This window comes from Lepidochelys olivacea (assembly GCF_965140295.1).
Source record: "Lepidochelys olivacea isolate rLepOli2 genome assembly, chromosome: 8".
NCBI classification, from domain to species: domain Eukaryota; kingdom Metazoa; phylum Chordata; order Testudines; family Cheloniidae; genus Lepidochelys; species Lepidochelys olivacea.
In genome coordinates this window covers 37004900-37020198 of record NC_140418.1, presented here as the reverse complement: position 1 = coordinate 37020198, position 15299 = coordinate 37004900, and the positions used below count along the sequence as shown (strand labels likewise).

General features: G+C 54.3%; 1 protein-coding gene across 1 annotated transcript in view; it reads right to left on the bottom strand.

Annotated features, from left to right (window-relative positions):
* The window catches only part of SLC4A9 (solute carrier family 4 member 9), a 53112-nt gene that overhangs the window by 28506 nt on the left and 9307 nt on the right, over nt 1–15299 (bottom strand). Inside the window, exons 8-12 of the mRNA XM_084637440.1 lie at nt 14426–14542; nt 13075–13249; nt 12369–12502; nt 9337–9608; nt 337–392 (exon numbers count right to left, since the gene is read on the bottom strand). Coding sequence (XP_084493566.1) covers nt 337–392; nt 9337–9608; nt 12369–12502; nt 13075–13249; nt 14426–14542 — 754 coding nt within the window. The remainder of the gene's footprint in view (nt 1–336; nt 393–9336; nt 9609–12368; nt 12503–13074; nt 13250–14425; nt 14543–15299) is intronic.

Genomic DNA, 15299 nt, shown 5'->3' with positions numbered 1-15299 from the left:
CCCCTCCTAGCGGAAGGGAAGTGCCCCTCTATGAGGCTGACGCCAGTGTCCTTGGAGCCCAGGGTCACCACCTGGAAACAAGGTCACCATGAAACATGCAGGTCCCCCTATGTAAGGGGGACAGGGTCCCCTATGCAGAGTCCCTGGGTAAAAGGCCTGGCCCAGCACCATCACTTTACTGCCTAGTCGCTGAGACAGTCTGGTCCTGGGAGGGAGCCAGACATCCAGTGATGCTGGCACTGCGCCAGAAGCACAGGGAGCCCTGCTCCAGAACACGCCTGCGAGGACCTCAGCATCCCCTCACTCACCCCAGCAGCTGGAGAAAATGGTCCTTACCATCCCAGTGCTGCCAGGAGCTGGGAGCAGCATCTCAGTCAGCATGGAGGCGTTGCCTACAAGAGATGAACTGTCAGACATTTCTCTTCCCCTCCCCAAACCATGGCACCAAGCCAGGGTCTCCCTGAGCATTCACAGCAGGTTTCAGAGGGCTCCGGCCTGTGGGTGGTGTGAGACAGTGGAGCTGCTCCCCAGTCATTAGTGTCGGGGATGGGGGTGTGGACTGTGCTGGATGTCAGCTATCAGCAAGGCTCCTCCCCATGAGCCTGGGGCTAGCGGGCTGTGGTTGGATAGATTCATAGATTCATAGATATTAAGGTCAGAAGGGACCATTATGATCATCTAGTCTGACCTCCTGCACAATGCAGGCCACAGAATCTCACCCACACACTCCTGCGATAAACCTCTCACCTATGTCTGAGCTACTGAAGTCCTCAAATCATGGTTTAAAGACTTCAAGAAGCAGAGAATCCTCCAGCAAGTGACCTGTGCCCCATGCTACAGAGGAAGGCGAAAAATCTCCAGGGCCTCTTCCAATCTGCCCTGGAGGAAAATTCCTTCCCGACCCCAAATATGGCGATCAGCTGAACCCTGAGCATATGGGCAAGATTCACTAGCCAGGAAAGAATTCTCTGTAGTAACTCAGATCCCACCCCATCTAACATCCCATCACAGGCCATTGGACCTATTTACCATGAATATTTAAAGATCAATTAATTGCCAAAATCATGTCATCTCCTCCATAAACTGATCAAGTTTAATCTTAAACCCAGATAAGCAGGCTTCATCTCCTAGGGATGGTGCTAACTGAGAGTCAGCCACATGGGCAGCACATAAAAGAGGCCAGGGGAGGCTAAGCCTCCCCCAAAAAGGCCAGCCACGTAGGGGGGAAATGCTGTGGATGTGGCATGGGTCACCCCTCTCGAGGCGTGCTGGCCCGCCACTACCTTTGGAGTGCCCAAAGTGAAGCTCCATAGAAGTGGGGGTGGCCACCAGTGCCCAGACCATGGCCCCACCCGTGCTCCGCCTTTTCCCCTGAGGCCCCCCTCCACCGCTTGCTCCTCTCTCTCCTCCTCTCCTGTCACTTGCCTAAGGCAGGAAAAGGTGATGGGGGCATAGGCCTGCCATGTTCCAGGAAGGAAGTGGAGAGGAGCGAGTGTAGGATGGGGGACATCAGGGGAGGAGGCAGAGGAGAGCGAGCAGCAGGTGGGTGGGATCTTGGGGGAAGTGGCAGAGAGAAACGAGTGGGCGGGGCCTTGGGGAAGGGGGCGGAGAGGAGCAAGTGGTGGGTGGGGCCTCAGGGGAAGAGGCCGAGCGGGAGCAGGGCCATGGTCCAAGGCAGCAGTGTCCCCCCAACTTCTAGGGAGTTTCTGGCACTCACGTGTGAGCCTCCCCAAACAGAAGACTCTCACACCCCTATACTAGGCATGCTAGGCACAGGAAGGGCTAAAGCAGGGGCCATGGGGCCATCCCTTCTGCAACATCCCTCTAGACCCAGAACTGTCCCTGGGAGACATCCCACCACACACACACACATGCTCGTATGGCACTAGAGCAGTGGTTTTCAAACTTTTTTCTGGCGACCCAGTTTAGAAAATTGTTGATGCCCGTGACCCAGTGGAGCTGGGGATGACGGGTTTGGGGCTTGGGAGGGGCTCAGGGCTGGGGCAGAGGATTGGGGTGCGGGGGTGAGGGCTGTGGGATGGGGCCAGGGATGAGGGCTTTGGGATGCAGGAGGGGGCTCTAGGTTTGGTGGGGGCTCAGGGCTGGGGCAGGGGATTGGGGTACAGGAGGGGATCAGGGCTCTGGGGTGGAGTGAAGGCTCTGGGGTAGAGCCGGAGATGAGGGGTTTGGGGGTGCAGGAAGGGGCTCCCTGTTTCAGGGGGGCTCAGGTCTGGGGCAGGGGATTGGGGTGGGGGGTTACCTCAGGCAGCTCCCAGTCAGCGGCATAGCAGCGGGGCAACAGAGGCTGGCGTCCTGCCTGTCCTGGCACCGCGGACTGTGTTGCACCCTGGAAGCGACCAGCAGCAAGTCTGGCTCCACGCGGCTTTCACCCGCAGGCACCGTCCCCCCACAACTCCCGTTGGCCAGGAACTGGGCAATGGCAGTGCGGAGACAGTGCTTGGGGTTGGCGCAGCACGCAGAGCCCCGTGAGCCCCCCGGCTAGGAGCCGGACCTGCTGCTGGTCACTTCCAGGGCGCAGTGGAATGTCAGAACAGGTAGGGACGAGCCTGCCTTAGCCGGGCAGCACCGCCAACGGGACTTTTAATGGCCCGGTTGGCAGTGCTGACCAGAGCTGCCGCGACTCAGTGCCTTACATTCCGTGACCCAGTACTGGCTCGCGACCCGTAGTTTGGAAACCACGGCATTAGAGGACCCAGCCGGTGCCTTCCCTCCTGCCCACCCTGAGGCCTTGGGGGAGAACTGCAGAGAGCAGCTACCGCAACCAGAGACTCCAGCCAGCTGGGGAGGGACCCCTGGACAGTCCAAGCAAAATCTGAATTTTCTCTCTAGCCTATACTGACTGGCTGTTTGATCCAGGCTCCCCCTCCCACCCCCCGCCGCAGGCGGTGCGGCTACATCGGAGTCGAGGGTGTATTTTCTTGCAGATACACCCTCACTAGCGCTGATGGCTAGCACCTAAAAACAGAAGGGTAGCCACGACGGGGCGAGAAGCACAATCCTGTCCAAGACCCCTGTATGTCCTCTGGGTGGCTAGTGCCTCCTGCCGTGGCTATGCTACTGTTCCTAGTGCGCTAGTTAGATCAGAGCTAGCGCTGGTGTGCCTACCCCCACTGGAAATCATACCACCAGCTCCAGTGTAGACACACCCACAGTCTCTTCCACTCAGCTCCCCTCCACACCTGCCCCTCCTCCCCGGCCCTCCCCCCAGCACTTTTCTTTCCATTTAGCTCATCCCGCCTATGGAAACCCACAAACCATATAGTGGCACTAACAGGATGTTTGCCACCATCACCTTGGTTCCTCTGCTGGTGTGTTCTCCCCTTCCCGGCTTGTGGGAGCTGTTATGGGGCTTCTGCCCCAGGGGATTGTGCTACAGCAGTGCTTCCCAATCTGTGCCCCACAGAACATTTGCTTGTGGCCTGTGGGGACAGCACATGGGGCTGTCTCTGTTTCCTCATTTCAAGTGGCTTCTCTTGGTGTCCCCTGATTGGAGGTGGGGCTGGTAGCACTGCTTAGAGGTAAGGTTGCCTGACACTTCCTGTTATAAGACCTGGATTTCAGCTGCTCTAAAGTGGGGCAAACTGTAATGGATCGGGCTGAAATGTTTCATGCCAGGCACCTGCCTCAGGCTGACGATTGTTGGAAGGGTTCAGCTAAAATGCTCCAGCCATATCTGAGAACGAAGTTGGGGGAAACGCTTTGTTTTGCCCATATTAAGAATTCTTAAAACTGTTTCCTTGAGAAGCTCTCTACTTTGGAGCAGGGACTTGAAATGTGGCAGGGAGGGTCGCCCTGGTGTCAGAAACGGGTGTGTTTTACCAGCCGCCAAAGTTGGCCCAAGTTCTGTAAGTCCTGGGAAAATCACAGTTCACACACGCTCAGTAGTGGTTTCCTAGAGTCTAGCACCTAAATTCTCGAAGGATTCCAACTGCACTGAGCACGCTCCATCCCCACACCATTCATATGTGCTGACCAGACTGCACATGCTCTGTCCCCTGAGAGCAACTGAACGTGTAATGCTGTCTCTCTGTGCTTGGTGCGCCTCCTGCTGCAGCACGGAAGAGAAGGACCCTGCCTGACTTCAGTGCAGAGGAGTAGAGTGGAGGAAGGAGAGATAAGAGTAGAGGAGGGACAGGGAAGAGTCAAGAGACAGATCTCAGAAGTGAGCCCAACTCAAAGAACTAAAAGGACAATAAATTAACCAGGGAAAAGGGTCACAAATCAAAAGCAGCTACGAGTCTCTAATCAGAACCTTTCCACTAGCAGATTCTCACCGTGAAATCCAGAAATCAAAGCAGAGCCATACAAGACTGGCAGCTCGCTGATCCCAAACTGGGAGAAGACAGTAGGAGACCCCATGTGCAATGGAAACCCAGAGATAAGTGATTGTGCAACCAACCTGACAGAGGAGAGACTGAAAATTAGAGACATTTCTGCCCCACACCTCCTGATTGTGAGGCCTGTTGGAGTGGCTGCCTCACACCATCCACTAGCAAAGGACTTTCATCAAGATGTGGAGGAGGTAAAAAACTGCCTGACTGTGGGACAAAGCGAAGAAGCACGGAGAGCATCCCAGCTGTGCACCATGAGGTCATCCCTTCAGCACAAAGCCCAGCTGTGAAGAGGGCGATGCGGTCAGCGCCACGCCAGAGTGGGAGAGGAGGCTGGCTTGTCTTCCCAGGAGATGCTCAGTAGCTCAGCGCAGTGGGAGCAAAGTGGCTGGATGCCCAGGCTTATGTCACAGACACACCCGAGGGCAAGGAAATCCCTGCATCAGGAGACCACAAGAATTTGTCCCGTTGCTGAGAGCTACAATGGTGGAGCTGGGCTCTTCCCAGATCCTGAGATTTCCCTGGGCTGGCATGTGGCCACGTGGGGTCTGGGTTATTCTGCAGCTGTACTGAGAAGCCAGACAAACAATAGAGTGAAGGTTTATGAAGAAAATAGCCATGTCCTCTCCCCACTCTGGTTCAGAGGAGAAGAGGGTTTGACAGTCTTTGGGAGTTTGCTGACAGAGAGGTCCTGCTAAGAGTGTCTCTAGGAGTTTGGCTGGGAGGGGATGGTGCAGGGGGAGCAGGAGGTTCCTGGCTTCCATAGAATTGGGGTTGAGGGGTTGGAGAATGGACCGAGGCCTCTAGTGTTCTGCTGAGCCCCTGCCTCACACGGCCACAGCAGACAATTCTCCTCTCCCCCCTGGGAACAGGAACACCCACCCTGCAGAGAGTTGTGTTCCTCCACAAAGAACTGGCAGATCGAGACTGGGGAGCATGGAGGGGATGGACCTGAAGGACGTCTGAGTCCATGGGAGACACTGGGCAGATCAATGCAACAGGCAGAGAGAAATTAGCAGTAGCAGAAAACAAGCCCAGCACAGTTCTGATGGGACTCAGGATCTATCACCACATTGACTCCCCCTGCTCTCAGTGCACAGGAGACCGCCACTGGACTGGGGGGAAGGGCTGGAGTTCAGTGTTTCCATGAGGGTCATGACCGGGCAGGCTGGTGCCTGCTCCGGATCCCCGCAGGGGACAGACAGCTGCGCTCTCCGGCTGAGCTCACACCCAGGCTGAGATGCCTCCTACATGCAGATGGGACCTTGGCGCTGGGGCCTGTAACACTTTAGTTACTGATACGACTCTCCCCCTTAACTCTGTCTGAGCACCCAACCTTGTATCTGGGGCCTGCAGTGAGTCCTAAAAATGCCATATCTAGTTGGCAGCCGGTATCAAGTGGAGTACCCCAAGGGTCGGTCCTGGGGCTGGTTTTGTTCAATATCTTCATAAATGATCTGGAGGATGGTGTGGATTGCACTCTCAGCAAATTTGCGGATGATACTAAACTGGGAGGAGTGGTAGATACGCTGGAGGGGAGGGATAGAATACAGAAAGACCTAGACAAATTGGAGGATTGGGCCAAAAGAAATCTGATGAGGTTCAATAAGGATAAGTGCAGGGTCCTGCACTTAAGACGGAAGAACCCAATGCACAGCTACAGACTAGGGACTGAATGGCTAGGCAGCAGTTCTGCGGAAAAGGACCTAGGGGTGACAGTGGACGAGAAGCTGGATATGAGTCAGCAGTGTGCCCTTGTTGCCAAGAAGGCCAATGGCATTTTGGGATGTATAAGTAGGGGCATAGCGAGCAGATCGAGGGACGTGATCGTTCCCCTCTATTCGACATTGGTGAGGCCTCATCTGGAGTACTGTGTCCAGTTTTGGGCCCCACACTTCAAGAAGGATGTGGATAAATTGGAGAGAGTCCAGCGAAGGGCAACAAAAATGATTAGGGGACTGGAACACATGAGTTATGAGGAGAGGCTGAGGGAGCTGGGATTGTTTAGCCTGCAGAAGAGAAGAATGAGGGGGGATTTGATAGCTGCTTTCAACTACCTGAAAGGGGGTTCCAAAGAGGATGGCTCTAGACTGTTCTCAATGGTAGCAGATGACAGAACGAGGAGTAATGGTCTCAAGTTGCAGTGGGGGAGGTTTAGATTGGATATTAGGAAAAACTTGTTCACTAAGAGGGTGGTGAAACACTGGAATGCGTTACCTAGGGAGGTGGTAGAATCTCCTTCCTTAGAGGTTTTTAAGGTCAGGCTTGACAAAGCCCTGGCTGGGATGATTTAACTGGGAATTGGTCCTGCTTTGAGCAGGGGGTTGGACTAGATGACCTTCTGGGGTCCCTTCCAGCCCTGATATTCTATGATTCTATGATTCTATGATACATCAGGATGTGACTCATGCCAATGCAGCATGGCTCTCTGTCACCCTCTAGTGGTGAGGCCATGTAAGTGCTGCAGGAGCATCCTCACAAGTACATTCCTCATATCCCTTTCCATGTGGACATGTGCTGTGTTTGCTACACAGACATTATACAGCAGGGAGGACATGGGACAATTGCTCCAGTCACATATGGACCACAGTGAAGGCCTCACCCTATAGGGACTGTGCTATTGTTGGCAGGGCTGGATACACAAAGGGGATGGCTCTGTTAATGAGGGGATGCCCTGTACTACCATCACCTTTCTGGTAATAACCCGACCCCCAGAGAATGGGAGTTTTCAGGAGTTAATCAAGAGCCCAGAGGGGCTGACTGACCCATTGCTAGAGTCACAGTTGCTGGAAAGCAGGTTCATCCAAACTATTTGGTGATTCCCTGGGCCTGGCTCCTACAGTCCCCAAACTCAGGACTGGTTCACACACAGAACAAGAGCCACATTCTTCAGGGAATTCTCTGCAATCAGTATTTCACCCAACTCAGTCTAACCCATGTCAAGGTGTGGGTCTGCTCTAGAAAGTGACAGTCCCATGTGTACTGAGCCTCACTGAAACCATGTCCCATTTACTGAGTTCACACGTAAAGAGATTCTGTCCCTAACTGACAGCCCTACACACTCATCCTGGGATCGGAGAGTCAAGCTGGGTTTCGTCCTTCTCATACACCATCGTCAGTTGTAAAAATCCTGCAGGCCAGATTCTGCCCCCTGTTATGTGCTGCCATACAGACCTACCCTCAGGGACATTTGGTCAGCCCCTTCGCTGTTGCTGGCATTGGGCAGGCAGCTGAGAGCCAAAGGCAGCCTTGTACTCAGTTACCAGCACTGCAGATGCTGCACCAGTCAGCACACAGCCCAGCTCCCTCCCTTGCAATGGTGCTGGCCTGCAGGGCTCACACAAGTAAGAAGTTGTACTGTTTGCCACTGCATGGGGAAGGAGTGACTGATATGCCCAGGGAAGCAGCTCTGTTTGATCAGAGGGGGCCATTTGGCATTTTCTGCCATAGATACGACTGTTGATTCTCTCCATGCTTCACTTTCGTCCACCCTTGACTCTTTTGTCCCCGTCTCCCTTCACAAGGTCCCAGACCTCCCAGCCTCCAGCCCTGGCTCACCCCCAACATCCACCTTGTCTGTTTCTGCTCTCGTGCTGCCAAGCAACTCTGGCCAAAATCTCGGAACCAGGCTGACTTCCTCCACTACGGATTTGTTCTCTCTTCCTCCAGTTCTGCTGCCTTCCCAGCCAAATGCCTCTAATTCTCCACGCTGACTGACTCTCACTCCACAACCCCAGCCCCCTTTGACACCTTCCTCAAACCCTCTCCCCCTCCTGCCTCCACTTCTCTCTCTGCATGCGCTCACTCACTTCTTCAAAGAGGACACTGACAAAATAGTTTTGATTACTGCAACACAGGGGCTATGGAAGCTCCCTAAAAGTGGCCCTGCCCTCCCATGCCATCCCTTCCCCTGCCCTCACGCCACCCCTTCCCCCTGAGGCCCTGCCCCCATGCTGCCATTCCCCCTGCCCCGAGTCCCTGTCCCACCCCTTCCCCCAAGGCCCTGCCCCCACTCATTCCTCTATGCCTCCTTCCCCCCATCACTTGCCCTTACGGACAGTAAAAAATGATGGGGCCTTGGCCCCCTCCCCCACATTCCAGCACCCCTGCTGCAACATCCTTTCCTTTGGCTTTGACCAATGCAACCTTGCCCTGCGCCTATCTATTCAAAACACTGCTGCAAAGATCATGTTTTACTTTGACCATATCACTCTCCAATTTGCATCTCTCTGCTGGCTCCCCTCTCTCCCCCACACCCAATAGAAGATTTCAGAGTAGCAAGTCTCTAAGGTGCCACAAGTACTCCTGTTCTTTTTCCAAAAGAAGATGTTAATCTTTACTTTTGAGTCCCTTCCTGGCCCGTTCCCACACTCTGGCTCATCTCTCATACATCACTGAGATGGTCACCCCCATCTCTGATGGGCCCAAGCTGCCAAGCTTCATTGCCCCCTGGTTAAATTTTCAAACAAGCCCCTTCGTGCTTTCTCCCCTGCTGCCCTCATGCTTGGGAGGTGCTCCCCATAAACATCTGCAAAGCTACCTCACTGTCCACCTGCAAATGCCTCCTTACATCTCTTCGTTGCCGTACTGCCTGCACAAGGCTTAACAACAGGCAGTCGGCTGGTATACAGAGACCACCCAGCCTGTCATGCTGACAGTATTGTCTCGTTGTTTCCTTATGTTCCCCATCAGTCTGAATTCTGCCTCTTGTCTCTTGTCTCAGTCTGTCAGCTCTTTGCGGCAGGGACTGTCTTTGTGTCCTGTGTCTGTACAGCACCTAGCGCCTGGTCTGTGCCCGTGGCTCCTGGGTGCTAGCACAATACGAATAATAACACCAGTTCCTTTTCGGAGGGGACAAGCACTGCAGAACTGCTGCTTTCTAAGACCTGTTCCAATGCACAGAGCTCTGTCCCAGCACTACTGACAGAAACATGCAGCCGCCCGGGCAAACGGAGATGCAGGGACCCTCCCAGCCTGCTCCTACCTGTGCCAGACGAGTTACAGATGCAGCCATAGAGGGTGACATCATTGATCTTATAATCCCAGTTGACGGGGAAGCTGCCCGCCAAACTCAGCATCTTCTTCACGGCATCATAGATGAATATGAAGCTGATGAGGGCACAGAAGCCTTCTTCAGTGAAGCGGGTAAAATACTGCACCAGGTAACTCGCTTCGGTGGCCACCAAAATCAGTCCGAAAAAGGCCACCCAGAGGCCAATCCAGAGGCGGAATTCCAAGTAATCCAGGCTGTAGTCTCTGGTGAAGGGATGGGTCCAAGTGTTTCAATGAATCAGTCACGCACAGAACATGACACTTAACTCTAATCGCTAAGGCTATGATTTAGTCATGGGTATTTTTAGTAAAAGTCATGGACAGGTCACGGGCAACAAACAAAAATTCACGGCCCCTGACCTGCTGTGGGGGGGCCCGGGGCCAGCGGCACCAGCTGCCAGGGGCTGTGGACCACGGCTGCTCTGGCCAGCTGGCCAGGGACCACTGCCAGGGTCAGAAGACCACAGCTGCTCCGGCTGGGGACCGCAGCTGCTCCAGACAGCCAGCTGCCTGGAGACTGCTGGCCAGGGCCGTGGACCATGGCTGCTCCGGCTGGCCGCCTGGGGAGTATCGCTGCTCTGGTTGGCCTACCCAGGGACTGCTGGTGGGGGCTGCAGACCGCAGCTGTTCCGGCCGCCCGCCCAAGGACCACTGCCCAGAGCCATGGACTGCAGCTGCTCCAGCCAGCCTCCCGGGGACCGCTGCCAGGGCTAGTGGACTGTGACTGCTCTGGCCGGCCTCCTGGGGATCTCTGTTGGGGCCAGCAGACCATGGCTGCTCCGGCCAGCCTCCTGGGGACCGCTGCCGGGACCAGTGGACCGTGGCTGCTCCGACCACCCCAGGACAACTGCCATGGGCCACCAGAGCAGCAGCTGGTGTGGCTGTCCCCAGGGACACTCCAGCAGCAGCCCGTGTGGCTGTCTTGGGGGCCACCTGAGCAGCTGGCCCCGGATCCAGCTGCTTGGGCGGCCCTGGGGTCAGCCACACTGGCCCCCGCAGAAGTCACGGAGGTCGCGGAAAGCCGTGGAATCCATCACTTCCATGACCTCCGTGACAGATACGGAGCCCTACTAATGGCTAATAGCAGCATGCTCTGCCTGTCTTTAGTGCCACCTGGCCAATGACCTCAGTGTGCTGGATGGAGCTCATAGAATCACAAAAATGCAGGGCCTTGAGAGGTCATCAAGTCCAGCCCCTGCGCTGAGGCGAGACCGGGGAAACCTAGACCAGCCCTGACAGATGTTTGTCTCACCTGCTCTTAAAAACCTTCAGTGACGGGGTTTCCACAACTTGGCTTGGAAGCCTGCTCCAGAGCTTAACTACCCTTAGAGTTAGAAATTTTTTCCTACTGTCTAACCTAAATCTGCCTTGCTACAAATTAAGTCTATTACTTCTTGTCCAACCTTAAGTGGAATGGTGAACAATTGATCACATCCTCTTTAGAACAGCCCTTAACAGATTTGTAGACTGTTATCAGGGCCCCCCAACATGGGCAGCAGGTATAATAGGCCAGGGGAGGCTCTGCCTCCCCTGGTGCTGCCGTGGCCACCGGGCTTTTGGGGGCAAGTTTTTGATTTATTATGCCCCATGCGGGTTCTGGGGCGGCTGAGGAGGTGGTATGTGTTATTCAGCTTCTTGGTAATCAGTAATCTCTCTGGACTGAGTAGCAAATACCATCTCTTTAGCTGCCCCAGAACCTGCATGGGGCATAGCAAAAGCTTCTTCCGGACCAGAGACACTTTGCCCTGGGCAGCTTGGGGTCTGGAGAGGGGAGGTGCAGCGCAGCTGCTGCTGGCTTGGGACTCCTCCAGGCAGGTGGGAGTGGGGCCTCGGGGCTTCAGTCAGCCTGGGGCTCCTCTGGCCAAGGGTGGGGGCACTTAGAGCTCCTCTGGGCACTGCGGGGGAGGTTGGGGCTCCTTCGGGTGCGGGGGAGCAGGAGATTTGGGGCTCCAGATGCAGGGTGGGGGTGAGCAGAAGGGGCGGAGCCGGGGCTAGCCTCCCCAAAGGGGGGCTCCAGCCACCGACCAGGCCCCCCAAGTCTTCTTTTCTCCAAACTAAACATGCCCAGTTTTTAACCTTTCCTCACAGACCAGGCTTTCTAAACCTTCTGCCAGTCTTGTTGCTCTCCTCTAGATTCTCTCCAGTTTGTCCCCATCTTCCCCAAGATGTGGCACCCAGAATTGGCCACCGTACCCCAGCTGAGGCCCCCCAGTGCTGACTAGAGCAGGACAATTATCTCCCACGTCTTACATCTGACACTCCTGTTAGTACCTCATGACAGCCTGTCAGGCAGCTGAGCATCATTAGCCCCCTTCTACACATTGGGAAACAGAGCCCAGAGAAGCGAACACTAACAGACATGCCCAAGGTGATACTGTGCAACAGTAGCAAGATTGGGAATAGACCCCAGCTCTCCCCACTCCGAGGCTGTGTTTGAGTCCCCAGAGCGATTTCTAATGCCATGGCCATCGCACAGAGATATGGAGCACAATTCTGAGGTCAGCGGTGGCTGAGGCAAGCTCAGCACGTCTGCTAACTCCAGCTCACTGCTCCAGGCCTGGCCGTGAATCCTGCAGGAATCATTTCTCTTGCGTGATGTTGGAACTGGGGTGTGAGATATGAGTCCCTGGGCTCTTCACTGGGAGACTGACCAAGTGGTGGGGGCCGGGGGTGAGGGCTGGTCTTGCTGGGAGGCTGGAAACAAGGGGGTTCCCTTCAGGTGATGCCAGGGCCGAATGGAGGATTAGCTCTTTCCCAGAGTCACAGCAGAAGCCCTCCCTCTCCCCTAGCACAGCAGTACCCCCAGTGGCCCAACAGATCCCTTAGAAAACCAGCCAGGCCTAAAGTGTTAAACACCTGGGATTAGTCAGTATCCAAAGAGGTGCAAGTCTCATTTGAAGCGGACAGAAAGCTCACTGGACCCATTCAGGGCAAGGGACAGGCTTGAGACAGGCCTTTACTCACTTGCTAAAGGAGAAGAGGAGCCGTTCGAAGACTAGGACGGGGCCAGTGCTACTCAGGATGGTGAGCGGCTGGCCAGCAAAGAGGCAGAAGACTGCTCCAGCAACAGCGGTGCCCAGAAAACTCTCCAGCACTCCCTGAAACACAGGGAGAAACCCCATGAAGCATGAGCCGTTCAGAAAGGCACAAAGTAAGAGTTCCGTCAGAGGAGACCGGTGTCACTTTACAGTAGCCAGGTGGCACTGTTACACACAGTGCTAGTTTGGTTTGTCTGAATTGGTGAGCAGCTGCACCTGGAGAAATGTTTGCTGTCAGGTGTGGTGCAATTCTCTTTAGAGTCCCAGCAAATCTTCAGTAACTTCAGCTCTGCCTAAGGAAGCAGGATTGGGTGGCTCCCAGTCCTCTACTCAGACTGGTGGACCACATCTCAAAACAGAGGCACCATCAGGAACTCAAGTGCTCTGAGATCTCCAGATGAAAAGCTCTAGCTAAATGCTACCTATTGGCATTACTGAACACCAACTGCCCCGTCTCCTCCACTCTGTTATTAATATGGCAGCTGGCACCTGGTTTACTTATGATTCACTCAGCCACAATTCACTGGCCACAATGTCCATCAGAGCAAGAAAGACAACGACATTGCTACAGAGGGGATGACACGTCACCATGGCACAGGCAAAGGGGCGTCACGCTGGAGGCTACCACAGACCTGCATGTTATCGGTAGCATCTCCCAGCATGCCACCAAAAGTAATTGCATTGGTAACAGTCGCCAGGTAGATATAGAGAATAGCCGAAAAGCACTGGACGTTCAGGGCATCATAGAAGTCGCTCCAGTACCAAGGGGCCTTCCTCCGGATGTCGTTTACCAGCCCTCCAAATAACCTGCAGACCAACATGGAAACAAGGAGATTCATGCCAGAGAGCAGGACTCCTCCACACCAGTCACTCTATACTGTACAAGCAAGATCCCCTGCTTAGCCAAGGCTGACCTGAGAGAGCTCTGCAGGAAAAATCCTAGAACAGAGCTATTTTCTCTCCTGAAGCAACAGCTTCAAGGAAGCTACCAAACCCAATGCTACCTTGCCCCCTAGTGGCTGGCCCACTTGAGGGCCTATTTTAAAGCAGATATTGACACCTTTTGATGTGCAGACCAGAGAGAAATGCCAGAGATGGGCTGAGCCCAAGCCCCCCTGAATCCCAGGGTCAGGTCTGAGTCTGCAGCTGTACCAGGCAGATATGAACACTGACTCCCAGCCCCCAACACCCTGGAATCTGAGAGGTTCAGATTCAGGTCCATATTTTGAAATGCCAAGTTCCGGACTGTTAGTTCGCATCAATTCTGGTGTGCACCAGATCTCAAGGGTGGAGACAGAATTTGGATCCAGGGTTTTGGTTCAGGCCAATCTCTATTGACCGGAGGTCATTGTTTACCTTGGGGACTACAAGAAAAGCTTGTCAAGCCCTGTCAGTGCTATTTCTTTCTTATCTGTAACCGAGTTGCTCTTCAAGAACCCTGTCAGAACCAGGCCCCATTGTGCGAGACACTGTATGAACATGAGGTTGGCCCCTGCCCTACAGAGCTTAGAGACTCACTTACTGAAATGAAGTCAGGATATGCCTCGCTCCATATCTTCTAAATATCCCCAGGAACTGAACCCTGGTCTTTTATTTGCCTGTCTGGAGCAGCCCCAAGATGAGACACTGGCCTAGGAATGTATTCTGGGTCTCTGATGTGCTGCCAGGAGAATCTCCACCCCAGGGTCCGGAAAACAAGAGATCAGGGCCAGAAACCCAACTCAGGTGTCTCCTGCGGTTCTCCAGAGCCGCCAGCAGCTACCAATCTGGCAGTGAGAAACCAGGCCTAGGAATGCACCTGTGTCTACTGTGTGCCAGCACAGAGCACTAACTACAGGGCCCCCAGCTCCAGGCTAAACTGAGCCCTGGTTAAGCGGGCCCCAGTCCACTGACTCAGGAGAACTGCAACTACTTATGCCAGGGCTGACTCTAGCTGATTTTCTTTAAGGCAAATGTCTGTAACCTCCCTGGGCGGGCACTTACCTTCCTGTTCTCTGCAGCTCCTCGCTGACAGGCTGGTGCCCATGGGTATATCTGTCGTCGGCTGCAGACATGTTCCCTTTGCAGTGAGATTTCCATTCCCGGAGGTGCCTGGAGATCCTGAAACAACAAGAGAAACTCAAGTCGGAGGTTTCAGAGTAGCAGCCATGTTAGTCTGTATCCGCAAAAAGAAAAGGAGGACTTGTGGCACCTTAGAGACTAACCAATTTATTTGAGCATAAGCTTTCGTGAGCTACAGCTCACTTCATCAGATGCATCTGATGAAGTGAGCTGTAGCTCACGAAAGCTTATGCTCAAATAAATTGGTTAGTCTCTAAGGTGCCACAAGTACTCCTTTTCTTAAAGTGGGAGGGTGTCAGCCTAGAACCATCCACATTAACGAAACCCAGCCTAGTTCCTTGGGCGATTTTTGGTATTGAAACCTCAACCCCACTGCTCTCTGGGAGTCTCAGTACAGCTGATCCTTCCACTTCCGTCCCCAGAGGAAGCTGCATCTCAGTGGTCCAGATATATGGGAGAGGGAATACACAGAAATGGGAAGTAGTGGCGGGATACTAGTTTTATCATCGAGCGGAGCGTAGGGTCTAGAGGCCAGGTTGTGGCCACGCAGAGCATTTAAGTTTTAAACCACGACTTGGAATACTTTGCAGCGATGCAGAGAGCCTTTCCCGCTGAGAACACCCTGCCACTCCAGCTGGGCAGCGCAGCTCTGGGCCTGACAGCAAGAGAACCTTGCAGAGCTTAGCCACGGGGATGGGATACAGGGACCGAGGGGGAGCACCTCAGTTAACTGGGTCCCACCCCACCCCATTCAGGGCTGGAAGGATGGTGAACTGACCTCAAATTGACTCCACCT